The sequence below is a fragment of the Amphiura filiformis genome, chromosome 4 (assembly GCF_039555335.1).
Source record: "Amphiura filiformis chromosome 4, Afil_fr2py, whole genome shotgun sequence".
Lineage (NCBI taxonomy): Eukaryota > Metazoa > Echinodermata > Ophiuroidea > Amphilepidida > Amphiuridae > Amphiura > Amphiura filiformis.
In genome coordinates this window covers 27,353,980-27,373,015 of record NC_092631.1, presented here as the reverse complement: position 1 = coordinate 27,373,015, position 19,036 = coordinate 27,353,980, and the positions used below count along the sequence as shown (strand labels likewise).

Here is a 19,036-nt window from a genome sequence, read left to right as displayed (position 1 = left end):
TTAGTGCTTGTGATGTGGAATTTTATTAGCCTGTTTCTCCTCAAGGTATGTCAACACATATCATTGTTTTAACATTTTGTGTCACCAGGGGGTATATGGGCAATTCCAAGTGCATCATTCCGCAATGCGAAGTTTGCATATTCAATTTGGAAATTAGGGTGGTTTGGAAAAGTTTCTCCTCACTGGTGTTTGTTGTGGTCATTTATTAAATTTTCTAACAAAATATATAATGTTCAATTCCAGACCTGGAAACTACCGATACCTATCACATTAATATATATGCATACATTTCTAGCTATTTTTAACATAAGATTTTGTTTCTTAATTAACTTATTCATCTTTTTCTGCTTTTTTGTGGCAATTTTTATTCTATTAACTGTATATTTGTGTGCAAATTGAGAGCGCTATTATTTTAAATTAAATTATGCCAAATAATTTAAGTTATTCCTTACATTTCATTATAAAAAGTTTTTGAAAATTTCCTTGCTAATTGTTGCTCTTTTTCTGATGTTTTAATGCCATTATACCAGTGTCTACCACTTGTAAAGATGAAAACACGATTTAAGATAAATAGCACCATCAGTGGTCACTTTTACTTTAAAAAAGATGTAGTCTTACATGCCATCAAACAACTGTGTCTTACCTTAAGGGAACTGGAATGAGCGTTTCGACAGCATTTTTTGTGGGACATGAGAGCACATCAGACCTATCGAATTGCATTCTGAATACGAAGAATGTCTTTCTGATATTAAATAATTTTCATTTTATGAAATTCACGATATAATACAAATTTTATGACAAATTATAAAAATTGATATTTTTCACATTTTGAGATATAACAGTCCTCGAAGTAAATTTTATAAATTTAATGATATAGTCTTAAAGTGTATGTAGCAGGGAGTAAAAGCAGACGGTCAATTGAAAATTTTGACCTTTCATATTGAAGATATGGATTTTTTTCCCAAAAGGACCTTTTTTTTTTTGGTGTTTTGTGAAAAAAAATCCCTATCTTCAATACGAAAGGTCAAAATTTTCAATTGATGGTCGGCTTTTCATCCCACCTACATACACTTTGGGTAGAAATCATCAGATTTATAAAGTTTACTTCAAGTACTGTTAAATATCAAAATATAAATTTTAATGATTTGCCATAAAATGTGTATTATATTGCTAATTTCAAAAATCTAAATTATTTGATATCAGAAAGCCATTCTTTGTATTCAGAATGCAATTCAATATGTCTGATGTGCTCTAATGTCCCACAATAAATACTGTCCAAACCCCTCAGTCCCTTAACCATTCGCTTATTAAAAATAGTTTCCATTATGCTTTTCACCAACATGTTTGGCTGCTGCATTTAAAAGAAATTTGTATGCAAAGGTCACGTTGCGGAATGATGCGCTTGGAATTGCCCATATCATCCCCCCTCCACCTCCGATCTTGGGCTTTTAAAAATCTGGGAAGTTTCCACTGAGTCACTCCCCCATCAAATTATGATTGCAGGCCAGAATGTGTGAAAACAACATGAAGCATGATGTGCAAGGGCGAGATCATCTTATGTGAAATATTTGCTGCTTTATGTAAAATGCATTCTGTGATTTTCTCTTTTGCATGCCTGGTGACCAGGGAATAAAAAAAGATTAGAATAAAGCCTAAAATAATAAAAAACTGTTAGTTTTGTTACTAAGCTTGCCCATCCCTCCACGCATAACTTTGGAAGTATCACAATTGGCAGTGGGTCACATGATTTTAAAGATAATACAAATCAACTGTCCCTTCTTCAAATGAAACTACAGTAAAACCTCATTATAACGAAATTGGATACAAGAAAAACCCTGTTATAAAGAAGTATTTTTCCAGAACCAAGATACAAAATTCTTTTGTTATTTATTGTTTTTACAACCCTGATGTAACGAAATTTGGATATAAAGAACTAATTTCTCTGTCCCTGACAACTTTGTTATAATGAGTTTCCACTGTAGTTTCATTCATAGGTCTGGCAATCGTTTGGTTATCCTCTAAGATTGACCTTCGCCAATACTAAGTATTAGGGAGGTGTAAAAAGTTCCAAAAAGTCACTAATTTCCTTCTGTTGCTGCCACTATCAACACACATAAACAAAACAACACACAATAATTGTATTATGTACTATACAAAGTTAAGAATCCATTGAGTTTTTATTGAGCACAAGTTTTCACTTACAATCCAGTTTGAAATGAATTTGGAAATTTCAGTGAGAATGACATTAGATTTCAAAAATTCATACCAAGTCACGATCTACAGCTTCAAGTAACGCCACTGTAAAAACAGCAGCAGTAGTTATGCTTCTAACACCTTGGTCTTTTAGCATACTGTGCAATAATGAATACTGTATAAGTGGTAATTTTCGCGTACAGTTATTTTCACGATTTGGAGTGAGAGAGAAATTTTTGCGAATGTTATTTTCGTGATTGCCCAGTCCTCCCTATACTTGTAATACATTAATGCATATATTTGCGAGGTGTTATTTTTCACGGAGCGAAATTCACAGAAATAAAACCCTTGCGAAAATTACCACTCATACAGTACTTACCAGAAATGTTTACATTTGCTCTGTAAGGATTAGATATAAAACCATTTTCACAGTGTACTTCAATGCCTAAGCTAGATATTGACATTTGCCCACCATTTGACTTGGCTATGGCCTTCATTTAACAATTTGATTTATTTCTGAGATTAATAAAACTTTACAACAGCTATAAATACAATTTAGCACCTGTCAAAGTCATTACTTTTGCCCATCATTTGAGGAGCAAATTCCCTGTCCAAAATGATGGATCTTTTAGTGACCGTTCCTATACAGTCATCCAAAGACCCCATGTTTAGTAACACCTATCACCCAATGACCCTATTTTTCTGGAAGAGTAAGTCCTTATTTGCAACAAATAGAACAATAATATTTCATAATATTTAAATCGTGTCACCGAAATAATTTTCAAGGGTCGGTTACCAAATGACCTTTTCAATGTATTACCCCATCACCAAAAGATATAGTTTGGAAATGACAGATTTAGCCCATAGCCCACAATTTCCCTGCTTGTAAACAGCTTATTTCAAGGCCTGTTGTCATTGGTTAGTATCGTGTGGGGAATTTGACTGACAATATTGTCATATTCAAAACTAATTCTCTATTTCTGTTTAAAAAAAATTTAAGTATGCTGCTTTGTGGATCCTGGATTTCACTAATCGAAATCAATTTGACCAAAATTCCTGCCTAAAATAATAATAGCCATATTGCATAACAATAGATACAGCTTTGAGATTAGTCCATTTCCTTTGTTAATGTTATGCAATACACTTATTGTGGGAAGGAATTTTGTTCAAACTGACTTCTGGTAGAGAAACCCAGGATCTACGTATTGAGGACTTATGGCACTTAATAAATCTGTGATAATACCAGCTGTTCTGAGAGGTCACCATATAATAATTTATTATTTTAAAGATTGAATTTGGCTGGAAGTAAAAAAAAAAAATCTGCTCTCCCTTTTTGAAAACCACAAGTCCACCCTAATACTAACAGCTTAGTTGCCGAGAATTAAAAGCCACAATATAGTCTTAATTTTTAATTAATTGTTTTCATACCTGATTAGTGTTATGTTTACACACTTAAGGGCTGGGGTATGAACGTTTGGACAGTATTTATTTTGGGACATTAGAGCACATCAGACATATCGAATTGCATTCTGAATACTGAAGAATATCATTCTGATATCAAATAATTTTGATTTTTTGAAATTCGCAATTTAATACACATTTTATGGCAAATCATTAAAAATGATATTTTTGATATTTAACAGTACTTGAAGTAAACTTTGTAAATCTGATGATTTATACTTAAAGTGTATGTAGGTGGGATGAAAAAGTCGACGATCAATTGAAAATTTTGACCTTTCAGTATTGAAGATGTGGATTTTTTTACAAAAAACACAAAAAAAAATTAGGTCTTTTGGGAAAAAAATCCATATCTTTAATACTGTAAAGGTCAAAATTTTCAATTGACCGTCGGCTTTTCCTCCCTGCTACATACACTTTAAGAATATATCATTAGATTTATATAATTTACTTGAGGACTGTTATATATCAAAAATTTGAAAAATATCAAATTTTTATAATTTGTCATAAAATTTGTATTATATTGTGATTTTCAAAAATGAAAATTATTTGATATCAGAAAGACATGCTTCAGTATTCAGAATGCAATTCGATAGGTCTGAGGTGCTCTCATGTCCCACAAAAAAATACTGTCGTAAACGCATAATAAACGCTCATTTTAGATCCCTTAAAGCCACAGTGACAAATTCCATCAAATTTTAATTTTAATTTTGATATACTTTACTGCTGAAATAATATTAGTAATAAATGTCAGGAAAGGTTTCTGTCCATTTTAAGCTGAAATAACAAGGTCATGTGAAAGAAGCCCTGGTGGCCATTTTAGCAATTTAACATGGAGTTCTATGGGGAATATATGTCTGAATACAACATTATGTGAAAGTGTTCTGTTGACCTGACAAACACATTGAATTTGGCTAATTCATAAGTTGGGACATACATGCAAACATTACAAATATGCCAAAAAATCAGGTTTGAAAAAAATTAACCAATTTCATATTATAAGATCGTACATCGTGCCTTTAATTGGAATCAGCAAAATCTGTTAAGGTTGTGGGGAATACATAACTGCATAATAAATCTTACATTAGAGCTCCACAGTTCAACTATTAAGATAGCAAGTTGATTTATTTCATTTTACCTCACTATTTTGGTTTAAATGGCTAGAAAACCTTTCTGACAGTTACTGTTTTTGTGAAATAATTAAAATTATAATCAAAATTGATTATGGCTTTCTTGTATCAATTTTGTACAGTTGTCATTCATACTGGTACATTATTTTATTACTACCAAATCATTAGAGTTACAGATATACAAGAAGAAGAAAACAAAAAATAGTCTGTTGTAATGGTCTATTCCAATTGAAATCCATACACCCCTATGGAAGACATGACCTTAATCTCTCACACAGGAAGTGTAAATTTCAAATTGGTTACATACATGGGTGGCTCCATTTATATCTACACCCTCTGTGTTGGAGATTAAGGTCATGTCATCCACAGGGTGTGTGGATTTAAAATAGAATAACCCAATCATGTTTTACCAAGTATTACCCTATCATGCAAGTTAAGTAAGAACCAGACTGTACATTAGTTGCAACTAAAGTAAGTTTTTGTATTATTTGTAAAATAATACTGTACATAATTACATTGCTGACAAATATTACATAATATTTAGTTATATTCAGAGATTTTGAGGTTTTTTTTGGTTTAAAATAAACTGAGCACTTTGCAGAAAACTTTCTCTAAAATGCCTTGCCCCTAGTGAGCAAAATCGGCAAATATATCTCAATACAGAGTCACACATGATCGATTGCATGATTTAATTATGACTTACGCGATGACATGAACCTTTTGTGGTATAGGTGGTGTGACGTGGCATAGTCAAGAATATAATGTACGCTGATCATATGCCAATATCTGTAATACAGTGAAGCATGGTAGCCTTACAAGTTACAACCATACTTTCAGAGTGATTTTCTCACACTAACACTTAACCCAGTATCATTATTGGAAATATCATTAATATACAAATATCAACAGTCTATGTGTGTGATGGTTTTAACATAATCACCAAGTGATTATATTTTTGTTTTGTTTTGCTTTATATCACTCATACATCAATTCTGTTACTTGAAAATACTATTTACCTAGGCAGGAAACACATTTCAAATTTTGGGGTCTATCCCATAACTAAATTGGGAAGTCTTAAGCAGTGGCGTAATTTCTTTTTGACATGGGGGGGGGGGGGTGGGATTGAAAAATAATTTGTTGAAGTAAAGTGAATCTAGTAATCTATTGAAGCTAAACTGGTGAAATATGGCACAAAAGTGGAATAAATTTGTGTGAAGTGTGCAAAAATTGGCACTTTTTAGGTTAAGATGGCCAAATATGAGGTTCATTTGGTCAGAAACCACATACAGGCGTACTCCCCAGGATCTACGCCTATGGTGCACACATACTATAGCACAGTATTGTGATGGTCAAGACTATCACACAAAGATGCTGATGGTAAAAATGATAAATGGCAATCAACCAATGACAGTCTAGAATTTGTGTATGAGTGAAATAATACATGTCAACTTGCTACAAAATATTGGTGGCTTAAGTGCTAGAATGAGGTAGATTTGTCACAATGAAATCGACTCTACATATTGATGCACACCGTTCATACATTTTGAAGTCAGGGTGATCATTATAGAATCACTAATCGTCGGAATGTAAGAACACCGCATGCATTAAATTCCATTACAAATTGTTTGCCAGCTGCGTGGCCTTGTACAATGGTTTGAACTTACCGCCCCTTACTAGACTGCGGAACTCAGTCTTCAATGATAGTCAGTCCTTTCTCTATTGGCCGTCATGACCACTGAAGCATAGTACAAGGAAACTCACACAAAATGAAAGCAGAGATATCAAAGGTCTAAGCCCCTTACACGAGTTAAAGCTTCAACCACTACAAAGTGCCTGACTGAGGTTATTTTACTTGTAATACATGATCTTATAATTCTGTTATGTAACTATCAACTAGCTGGTAGGATAGCCACTTTTATACATGTTCCATATTGGATCGACTCCAGATTTCCGAAAAATTCAGCGCTAAATTTTGTGAATTTAGAAAGAACATAATTTTATTCATTCAGATGAAACAAAAATAGCTTGATCCATTCCTAATCCTTTAGTTTGACCTAACTGAGAAAAAAAGTCAAGAATCTATATATCATAATCAAATGAAAAACCAAACAAACCCAGTTTTAAAAGGGCATTTTGTGATCCACAGCATCACCCCCCTTTTCTCAAAAAAAATTGAGATTTGTATACCACTGGAACCCTCTGGCTACATAATGTTTATGTACAAAAATCAACTGAAATTTTGTGAATAAGCTTTTTCCATGGATATCGACTGAAAAATGTCATAAAAAGAGGGTGTTAGGATCACAAAATACTCCTTTAATATAACTAACAATCCAGTTACAGGATTTGTACAAGAATAATTTCGATATATGTACTCTGATAATTTTTTTGTCTCAGTAATACTCTATAATGATAAGTAAGCAGAAAAGGTGAAATATCATATACACAATACACAATATTCAAAATATTGAATGCTTTCTTTGGATTTTGCAAGTTATTGTTAAAACATTTTTACAGGTTTTTGCGCCTATCCAGAATTGACCAAATATTTAAATTAATTTTTATTCCGACTTAGGTCAAACTCATTAGGAAACGAATTTGGAGAAAACCTTATGTTAATAAATACTATGCTCACGCTCCAGTAATTTCAGATGATTGAGCTCAGTAATACATCAAAGAATGTCTTCCATTTCATGAAAACAGATAGATAATCAGCTTATCGGATTAAAAGCTTAGAGGGAAGGTCTTGCTGCTCAGCGAGTGTTTGTAATTATCAGAAGGTATTCTCCAAATTCATTCTCTAATGTCAAATATTTACTTTCCAGTGCAAGATCTATGATTTAATTCTTAGGGTTTTTTTAAACCCTGAAAATTTAGTGCTGTATTATTTTGAATATTCATGGAGTAGCTGACAAAATCTCTGAATATTGCTGCAATTCTACATTCTGCTATGACTACATGATTGACTACGAGTGGCACGGCATCATTTCTTCTTCGATTTTGCTGCTGCTTCTGCTTCTTTGGCTGTTGGGAAAAGAGAGTACAAAAGATGGGTGTAAGATTAATTCACAATAAGCAGCCTACAAGTCACTACTGCATGGGACAACTAACACAGACTGAAGGTGTTCTCTCTCTGCAGTGAGGTTACCTACCAATAAACTATCATAGTGCCCTCTCCCCTCACTTGGTTAGTCGGGCTGAATGAGGTGCTAGCAGAAAGCTACTCATAGGTAACTTACTAGTTGGCTGTTTTAAAAATAAATATTGTTCATTAGTAAATCATACTGCGAATTACTTAATTTTCACATCAGCATTCTTTCCTGTCACCATCTGTGACTACAAGGGTTAAGGTGGTTTTAAATGCAAATTAAAGATCTATGGATCGTTTTCATCTTTGGTACAAAATAAGATTATTTTTTTTTAAATTTCAGTGTTTTCAGCACCCTACCTCCTCTGATTATTGCTCTCCAGGACCCGAGAAATTTCAGACCTGGATACTGCCCTCATACGGTTGAAATTGCACATGTCCAAATAAATATTGGAATGGTGTCAAATCGTTCAAGAACATCACAAATGACCTCTGCTGATTTTCCCGTAAAAAGTTTGTAAGTAATATGGAATCTGTGGCCAAAAAAGGAAAATTTCACTTTAATCCCCCCAGGGGGAATTCCACTGGGATTTTTTAAACAGGAAAATCAGTGGAGGTGCGCAGGAACATGACTCAACATGTGAGTATACTTTTATTGGGACAAATGAAGTGATGTAATAGCTATATTTTGCTAAGAATTAATGTGTCCAATCTTAGATTGAGGCCCTTCCATTATCACAATATGTTTCCAAATTTTGAGTTGTATTGATCCAGCGGTTTTGATATGATAAGCAAGAAGGTGTATACATAACAATGTCCCATAGGATAGTACATACACTTCTGGTGTGGTTACTACATATTGCTGTTTTTGTTCACACCATTTAAATGAAAAATATCCCGGGCGTTAAATATCACTGGGATGAGAAAAATATGAGCTTTCTTCTATACCAAATTCTCCTCTGGCTGTCCTCAATGCGGGATAACAGTTTTCGAGTTTGGTTTGGGTAGGGATGTGTCGCTGAGATTTTGAAAGTGAATCCACTTTCAGCGAATTTTGAAAATTTTGGTTCCAATTAGGCAAAATTTTTGGAAAAAAATGAGAAATTTTGAAAAAATTACCCATCCATATATCAAAATTGGCCTAAAAAAGGGATCATTGATATACCAAATGGCGTGAAAATGAGACCAATGTTTGCATCACATCCCTGTATGGACACTTATACTGAGTACCCCATCGGGCCTGCCTCTTACCTTTCCTTTCAGAATCCCTTTTCTTGGCAGCTTCCTCCCTTTGTTTCCTTATAAGTGCCAATCTTGCTAGATCCCCTTGTGCTTCCGTTGTTTTGCCTTCCTGATGAAGTTTCAAATACCGTTGTTTAGCTTGCTCTTTCTCTATTTGTTCCCTGAATTTTAAACAAGCAAACAAACAAACAAACATTAAAACAATGTCATCATTTTTTTATTTCTGTTTCTGAGTAACAAAACCTGAAAAACCTGAGCTGTTGCAATTATCAAACATACATGTACACAATACCAATTGTACAGTTGGTATAGCAACAAAACTCTTATTAATTAGACTCCCCACTTAACTTCACTGTGGAGCAATGATTGAGGATGTTGGAATAGCAACAAAACTCAACTTCACTATGGAGCACTCTGAAGCAGTCTAAAGATCTGGATAGCTTTTTCAGCAAACATGTTGTTTTGTTGAGGTCTTGGTCTCTGTGAGTCATCATTTTTAAGTTCATATGTGTTGGAATGTTGGTATAATTAATGACTGAAGTTTAAAACTTTTGATCCAAGCACAAAAAATGTATTCCTATAATTGAAGACTGAATTAAAAAGACTAGAGGCGCGACGTGATTGGTTGCTGACCTGCGCAGTATGGCATTTCTGGTCTAGTTGACAGGACGTCATACGCAAACTAGTCTTTTAATTCGGTCTTCAATTATAGTCCTACCGTGACATTTTCAGAGGGTACTCCATCTTTTATTAGTGAATTTAATCTTTATCATCAGGTTGTTATCTTTTTAACCTTAGTCTTGATCACAGACTCGTAAATACCTGGAAATTTGAACTTGTCCCTTGCTGTTAACTTTGTGAACATAGGCCAAGTCCAGATTGTGGACAGAGACCACAGGTGGTTAGAACAAGACATCAAGCAGTGCACAGTATCAAAATTAATGAGCCCAAAACAAGGACAGAGGGTCTTAACCTTTTTGTCTATTAAGCGCTTGAGTACTTAAATTTTGGTTAGCTTTTTTTCTTTTGTGTACTACTTATTGGGGTTTGATTTTATAACTCACTCCCCTCTCTCCTCTTGTAAGAAGAGTTGAGAACCTGATTGTAGGTCTTTTTCAACAGTATGTGAGCAAAGTGCCAAGAATGGTTTAAAATTGAGAGGTGACAAACTTGCTTAAGGGCTGGGGTATGAACGTTTGGACAGTATTTATTGTGGGACATTAGAGCACATCAGACATATCGAATTGCATTCTGAATACGAAGAATGTCATTCTGATACCAAATAATTTTCATTTTTGAAATTCGCAATTTAATACACATTTTATGGCAAATCATTAAAAATTGATATTTTTGATATTTAACAGTACTTGAAGTAAACTTTGTAAATCTGATGATTTATACTTAAAGTGTATGTAGGTGGGATGAAAAGTCGACGATCAATTGAAAATTTTGACTTTTCAGATTGAAGATATGGATTTTTTTCCCAAAACACCAAAAAAATTAGGGTCTTTTTGGGAAAAAATCCATATCTTCAATATGAAAGGTCAAAATTTTCAATTGACCGTCGGCTTTTCCTCCCTGCTACATACACTTTAAGAATATATCATTAGATTTATATAATTTACTTGAGGACTGTTATATAGCAAAAATTTGAAAAATATCAAATTTTTATGATTTGTCATAAAATTTGTATTATATTGTGATTTTCAAAAATGAAAATTATTTGATATCAGAAAGACATGCTTCAGATTCAGAATGCAATTCGATAGGTCTGAGGTGCTCTCATGTCCCACAAAAAATACTGTCTAAACGCTAATAAACGCTCATTTTAGATCCCTTAAGGATGCCAAACATGTCTAAGAGTACCAAACAATTAACATGCCTAAGGATAAATTTGGTGGCCTCCCCTGTATTTTGAGGCCTGCCTGTGGTAGACATAGCATGTACTTGTTTAGCTGTTTAATTTTGTATACTACTGTTTGGGTTTTGTATATTATCTTTATAAACCACTTGTAACGTCATTGCCCGGCAATATGCGCACAAATTATGGCAATTTCCATTGTTCTTTGCCCTGCAGTGTGCAATGTGCATACACATAGTAGTTTGCTCAGGGCACGTGCATTTTAAATCGCCCACCATATTTCAAATAGTACAAGAAAGCCATTGAACAGTGTAGCGGTTCGTTCAAGCATATCGATAGACCAGTCCCTCACCATTGTTGATAAACAATGATGTCAAGTGGTCTATAATTATTGATTTATTACTGACCTTTCTCTTCTTGTAAGTGCTTGAGTTCCTGATTGGTTGACATCTACTTGTGTAGCTTTTTTACTCTTTGATACTACTCTGTTTGGGTTTTGGATTTCTATTAAATGTGATACACCCTTTGGTTTCCCGCTATCTTCCTGCAAACAAATAAACACCATATATAAAAAAAGGTAACTTGTTTCTTCTCTTTGAAAATGTTGGATCAGTATTAATATTGCTTGTCATGCTGGTAACTTCTTCTGGAAGTACCAAGCTGGCTTTTCAGTTTCAGGGGCGTAGCAAGAGCCTAGAGGCCCATGGACAAGGAGCAGTGCGGGCCCTTTATGGCTCCTTTATCAGCACTTATGTGATTTTCGCCTTTGCTCGGGGCCCCTGAAACCTTATCCAAACTTACACAGGACTGAATTTCTACTGTAGGTGTACCTGATCATTATACAGTTACAAGCCTTTCCTTGGCCTAGTTTGTGTGAAAGCCTGAAAATGGCACTGATGAGTTGATAAACTTGGTCCCTAGCCATAAAATCCAATTACAAGAGGCCAGAGTTCAATGTCAACTCAAACTGCTGTTCACATTAAATATTTTGCAGGTATTTTCACTATATATCATTGCCACTAACACCCAACTGTTTGCAGACCATTTATAAAATTTTCTAAGTGCAAATTTCGCATTCCCACTTTGACAGGATCCCTGGTGATTAAAAAAAATGTGATTCTATTTCAAATTTATTGTCCATTTTCCCTTCAAATGCCAAAATTTCCCAGGAAGGAACTTCCAGTATTCCAGCCCATCAGGGTTTATTTTCTGACCTCATCTGACGATGATTCTTCTGAATCTGAATCTGATGGTGGTAGGTCTCCTACTTGTGGCCTTGCAGCAGCTGGTTGATCTTCTTCTTCACCATCTTTCTTTGGTTCCTGGAAAAAAATGTTAAAGGGTGAACAAGTGATTCCAAAGTATCTGTATTTGTTGTTCGTAATTGCTTTTCATCCTCTTTAGCCTGAGTACAGAGCAATTTGGACTTATTGTTGTTGTAATTACAATATGAAATCTCCCATAGAGCTCCATGTCAAACGGCTAAGATAGCAAGTGTGGATCTTTCAATTTACCCCATTATTTTGTCATAAAATGGACAAACCTTCCTGAAAGTATTATTAATTTCATCCTTTTCGGTACATGGTAAAGAATAACAAAATTAAAATTTTGCTTAGAAGCTACTTTATAATTAAAATTTGACAGAATTTGACGTTCATTATGGCTTTAAATACAACCTGCTTCCATGATTACACATACCCTCCAGTTGTCCCGTTCTTCCTTTAGTTGCCTTTCCATTTCCTCAGGATTATTGAATTGCCTATTTCTTCCTTTGTGACTCTTCTTGCCACCTCGTCCTCCACCGCGGCCTCCTGAAAAAAAAAAAAAAAAAATGTAAACAGGGTTTTATTATCTAAGGGAACAGACGCAGGGGTACGGTCCTCCATGCAACAGAGATGCCACTCAGTTTCACTCAAAAACCGAAACTGGTGAGAAAAACCTGAAAAAGCAAGTGAATGCATGGCCAAAAAGCTAGTCTTTGTCAAAGACCTCGCGATCCTAGGGCGGCGGGCGGCGAAGCCGCGAGTTGAGCGCCTAGGCGTGGCTTCGAGGTTGCCTTTAGTGGAATAATATAGGTGGCGCTCCCACTACGGTGCTCCAGGCAGAGCCTTGTTGAAAAAGCCCCAAAACGGGCTGAAAATAAATAAAACACAGAAATTTGGACTCGCAAAAAACCTGAGTTCAGGCTAAAACCTGAAAAGTGGCATCTCTGATGCGATACAATTCTGGCAATTCCCCCACTTGTAAGTTATAACTCGTCCTTGTTTGTGGACTAGAGTCGGACACCGATATTTGGTTGTATCAATAAGGATTTATTATTTTATTTGAAAGCAAAGCACTATTTAGTTTTCGGTTATAGTCACTCAGGACTGGCATGGGTACCGGTACTGATAATAGTTATCATATTCAAGAATTAGAATTAGGCTAAGAATTTTAAGGCTTGATTTATAAGTCTTTTATAGTCGACATCATCATAATTGTTCCAATTTAATATGGACACTTCTTAGCCTAAGAAGTACATGTATCTTAGGTAACTTTTTTTTACAGTGAAAACTTTCCTGCGTAAACAGACAATTCCTTTTTTGTGGCCATATGCGTAAACGGACGCTGATCCGGTATCAGATCGCGCTTGTATACCAACGCGTTGGTAAGCACCAAAATATCCATGTACGCAATTAACTACACATGGGGTCGCAGAAAAAGGCTTTTTGACCTATTTTGGTCAATTACGCGAAAAAACAAGGTCCGGTACCCCCAATTTTTTTTGCGCGATTTTACAGAGCTTTTTCTTTTTCATAGCATATATAAAATTTAAAAAATTTTGTCTCGACAATTTTTTTTATACAAAGCAAAAGGTGGTATATTTTGGGCAAATTGCTGATTTTGCCATTGAAGTGTACAGAGATTTTTGGAAATGTACACCTCTTTTAAAACGGCTGTAGCTCAAAAGTGAGGTCCGGCACCCCCTGTTTTTTTTCCCGATTTATTATCTACACATAAATTATTACAAAATGCAAATTCGCCTAGAGGTTAATGACTGTGCATCAGTTGTTTTAGTCCCTCTTATGCGTTAACCATTGCGTACACATGTGCGACATCAAGCGTGTGCACAGGATCTTGTCACTTGTGGAAAATAATACCCACTGGATGGTTAGCAGTGCGCTTAATTTGTATATAATAAGGAATTCTGCAAAAACTTATAAAGTGTCCTCTGGGCAATTCTATTTATTAATGAACCCCAAAATTGTTATGCATAATCAAGAACGCCATGGCATGGCACAAAATTGTGCAATTTACACAGTGATTTGACAGCTCAAGGTATAATAGCTTATAGGGTTGGGAATTCCAATTGAATGAACGCAGCTTTCAATAGGGGACTTTTTTGCGCACACTGCGCGATGTATGCCAGCATGTGCGACTGTGCGCGAGTAGCATGCAAGTGAATCTATGCCAATGCACTTGTGATTGGAAGGTTGTGCGTGTTCGCGTTGTAATTTGAGTACAGCTAGCTGTTGAAAGCTGCATTCCTTCAATTGAAATTACTAGTCTATAGTATGCAATCATTCCTGTTAAGCTCAACACTAAAGCTGGTTTCATACTGTCATGCTGCATGCGTGATCATGACGCACACGTGCACATGCCGACACACACTGCAGACACCCCTGGCGAAGACAGAATCAAGGCTTTAATTCTGAGTATTAAGTTAGGTATGCCCACATTGCTTTAATATTATAGAGGGCCTCATTCAACTCCTACTTGTGACCACAGAAATGGCTGTAATCCCCATAGGAAAATACAACAATTTGACATTTTTGGACACCAGAAACTTTACGTAGAAAGTCAAAAAGTGTCAATTGGTATAACCCTGATACAGAAGTTATCAAACAGTGATAGTAATTTTTTTTAGTAGCTTTTCTGTAAAATGGATCGCCGTGCTGAAAATGTTGCATGTACTTGCTGTTTTGTACAGTAATTCATATAAATTGACCATTGATTGTCAACAATGTCAATGAGATGAATGATTGTAAGGTATACATTTGCTCATAACTTCGCTAATTTTTGTCCTACAGACATGGTTGACCCCTCATTTTTAAGTTAAATAATCACCTTTCTAAACAAAACAATTTCAATGTGAAATATCATACTTGAAAATTTGATGATCATAAGTTATTTTCTTTTATCAATATCATATCATTTACATGTTTAATTGGCTGATAGTTATTTACGTCATGCTGCTTGCCGCAGTGGCAGGAAAGTCGGACAGGGGTATACATGTATAAGTGATCATGTAGTCAGTTGTCATATTCCCGGGGTCATATTGCTTCTGTTCCAATGGTTCCTGAATTCCTTCATTGTGAATCACCATGCATCCCTGCCGAATTCTACTCCTCGCGTAAAAAAGTTACAAAGAAAAAACACGAAACTTACACCAAGGAAGTAATTATCTCACCTCTTTTAGACATGTTGATAAACGCTGAAATGAAACAATGAACCTCTAAATAAACTGACACCAGTATATTTTGGTGTTAATAAATATAATATTTGATTACACGAAAACAGCAATTCCCGGTACAATCCGTACACAACAACATCAATTTATTGCGAAATTAATAACATGGGCAATTCGATATACATTTGATGATGAAATACGATGATGAGCAAATCGGTACTGAATTTAAGTACCTCTATGGGTACAGCGCAGGTACCCAAAGATAGCCTCAGGTCTGGGTCAGAGGGGTACCGATGCTTGTTCCAATCCAGCATAGGTAAAAAAGTATGTCTCGGCGTTTATACACAATAATGTAATATTTTCACTAATGGGACGGAAAAACAACCCGGACAGACTTTTCAAGTAGTTTTGCTCAGTCAGCCTATAATAACAACAACAGAAAAAAAGAACTCATTGAACACTTGAAAAATCACAAAATTACACATTTTCAAAATATTTTGAATTAAAATAAAAATCTCCAAAAAGCAAAAGCTGGGTCAGTCAGCCAGTAGAACAGGTCATTTTCCCCTCATATTTTTACAAGACAAAGTCCTGAAATTAAAGTGAATTATAACTTACCGGTATACAATTTTAAAAAGGCCCAAAAAATGCTTTAAGAACAGATTTTTACAGATTTTCAGAGACAATTGAATGATATGCGTAGGTTCCCCGAACCATTTTACAATCGAGGGCAAAATCAGGCCCGTACGCAGGAGAAAAAGGGGACTTTTTCAAGACTGCAATTTTGTGAAAGTGGAATTTCTTCCCAAAATCTGGACTTTTTTGCCCCAAAAAGCATAAAAAACCTGGGGGTGCACCCCCCTGCGTACGGGCCTGGGCAAAATCACTTGACTACCAATGGGCAAATCAAACTCTGCACCTCCACTGGCACTGGTAGAGGGTTTACCCTGGGGATTATACAGGCATCCACTCAGTTGTACCATGAAGAGGGGGGGGGGGGCAGCAGCTGCTGTAGCCTAAGGGACCGTTCACAAACACTTGTAAGGGGGGGCCTGATGCAACTTGAAAAAATCATCGCGAAAATTTTGCAGGGCCCCTTTACAGACCTCAAAATTTCAGGGCCCCCTTTTTGACTTGACAAATTATGGGTCAACCCCATAGAAAAGCATATAAACTTAATTTTTCCAAGAAAATTTGTGGTCATTTTTTTCAGGCCCCCCCCCTTAGGAGGGTCAAAAATTTTCAGGGTCCCCTTTTTGCATCAGGCCCCCCTTACAAGTGTTTGTGAACGGTCCCTAATACCGCTTCTGTAGCCGGGGACCGTTCACATACACTTGTTAGGGAGGCCTGATGCAAAAAGGGGGGCTCTGAAAATGTTTGACCTTCCTAAGGGGGCCCTGAAAAAAATGACCACAAATTTTCCTGGAAAATTGAGTTTCTATGCTTTTCTATGGGGTTGACCCATAATTTTCATGTCAAAAGGGGGGGGGGGCCTGCAATTTTTGAGGTCTGTAAAGGGGGGCTCCGAAAAATTTTCGTGATGAAATTTTTTTGCACCAGGCCCCCCCTTACAAGTGTTTGTGAACGGTCCCTAAATACAACTAGGCCTATGCACACTGATTTTCTGCTCAAGACAACTTGATATGCAATGAGTGCCTGGCAATGTGCTTCTGCACTGGTCCACATATAGGCCTAGTGGTCCCGGCCCCCGCACTCCATGCATCCGACGGCAGGTAGGCATACTTGTTGGTGAACTCAGTTAAAACACCCCCTTTTGAGTCTCATTTCGCAAAGTTTTCAGGGGAAAAACGCCCCTTTTTTTAGCAATTTCACAAATTATTTGCCCTTCGACAATCCCCCTATTTTCGCTAAAACGCGAACGATATTTCTAATATACCCTTTTCTGGCAAAAACTTGTAGGGTTGGCTCAAAGGCCCATATGGCTAAATGGCAATCACTTGGCCGGGTGCACACCGGATGCGCCAAACGGAAAATTTTGAAACTGCGATATTACGGTACCACAGAAGATATAATAAAATATTAGGCTACCTCTAAAGCAAGAGAAGTGATATTTCGATACCCTTTTTTTCAATGTGGTTACCCCTTTTTTGTGTGTTTCGCGAATCGCATTTCTTATGATCTGAAAAGCACCCCTTATTTCGCGAAATTTTTGACGAGCATGAATACCCGCAGATGCACGGAGTGCGGGGGGGGGGCGGGCTAGTGGTGTCCGTGAAAGGCCGGAGGATTCCATTTAAAAATAGCCTAATTTCCCCCCAAACAACTGAAAAACAGCTCATTTTCCCAAAAGGGTGGGGGTTTGGTTGAGTGAAAATGTAGGTCTTTTTGAGATGTTCACAGATCTAAATGAATATTTTATGCCACAAGGCTGGAACACTCACACTGTACATCCCACCCCGTGATTTGTTTGGGTTTTTGATATAAACCCTGGATAACCCAAGAAAGCCTCTATTGAAGCTTATGATATTCTGATTAGTAAACTTAAACAATATGGGGTATATGGGGATGAATTATTATGGTTTAAATCATACTTAAACAACAGAGAACAAACTGTTAATGCTAGCTCAACTTTTTCTGACTTTAGGCCAATTGATATTGGTATTCCTCAGGGCTCAATTTTAGGTCCTTTACTGTTTATCATTTTTGTTAATTGTTTACCTAATGCTGTGTCTGAATGTAAAACTATATGCAGATGATACCTCTTTAATGTGTAAAGCTAAAAATGAATCTGATCTTAAAATTCAAATGGAGTCATGTCTAAGTAAGGTAGCTGAATGGTTCAAAGTAAACAAACTCACTTTAAATGTTAAAAAGACTAAGTTTATGATATTTGGTACAAACAAAATGCTTGAAAAGTTCAACAATATACATTTATTATATAACAACAATGACATTGAAAGAGTAGATGAGTTTAAATATCTAGGTGTAAAATTTGATAGCAGCTGTCTTGGTCAGCTCATGTTGATAATGTTAGTAAAACAATTTCCAAAAGAACTGGAATAATAAAACGTATAAAGTATTTCCTTCCATACAAAACCACTGTAATGTTATCCAATGCTCTTGTTATTCCCCACTTTGATTATGGAAGCATGGTCTGGTCAAATTTTAGTGTAGAGTACCATAATAGGCTTCAGGTACTTCATAATAATTTAGCTAGAATAATTCTCTCAGCAGATATAAGGACACCAACTAATGATTTAATGAATACATTGCAGTGGGTTAAACTTGATCAAAGATGGCATAATACTCTATTAATGACTGTTTTCAAATGTTTAAAGAATGAATATCCATCATACTTATCTTCTCAATTTGATTTTGTTCATGATAACCATAATCATATAACTAGAAATCATACTTCTAATACATTGTACCAAAATTTAAATCAAATTCAGGTCAACGTACTTTTCACGTCAGGGCAGCCTATGCATGGAATTCGTTGCCACCGACAGTAAGAGCTGAGATGGAAAATATGACTTTAGGCCAATTTCAGTCAAAAATTAAAGAAATTTAGGCCTGTCTTTATATCTACATTTTGTTCATTTGCTTGCTTGATTTTTGTATAAATATAATTATTGTATTTCTGTATTTTGAAT

General features: G+C 35.7%; 1 protein-coding gene across 1 annotated transcript; it reads right to left on the bottom strand.

Annotated features, from left to right (window-relative positions):
- Positions 1 to 4,342: 4,342 nt before the first annotated feature.
- LOC140150760 (uncharacterized) lies at positions 4,343 to 15,577 on the bottom strand. The gene is made up of 6 exons (XM_072172862.1): positions 15,423 to 15,577; positions 12,671 to 12,783; positions 12,187 to 12,294; positions 11,380 to 11,516; positions 9,121 to 9,272; positions 4,343 to 7,805 (listed from the first exon to the last, which is right to left on the bottom strand). The coding sequence occupies exons 1-6, from the start codon at positions 15,433 to 15,435 to the stop codon at positions 7,765 to 7,767; spliced, it is 564 nt and encodes a 187-aa protein (XP_072028963.1). The 5' UTR covers positions 15,436 to 15,577; the 3' UTR covers positions 4,343 to 7,764.
- Positions 15,578 to 19,036: the final 3,459 nt, after the last annotated feature.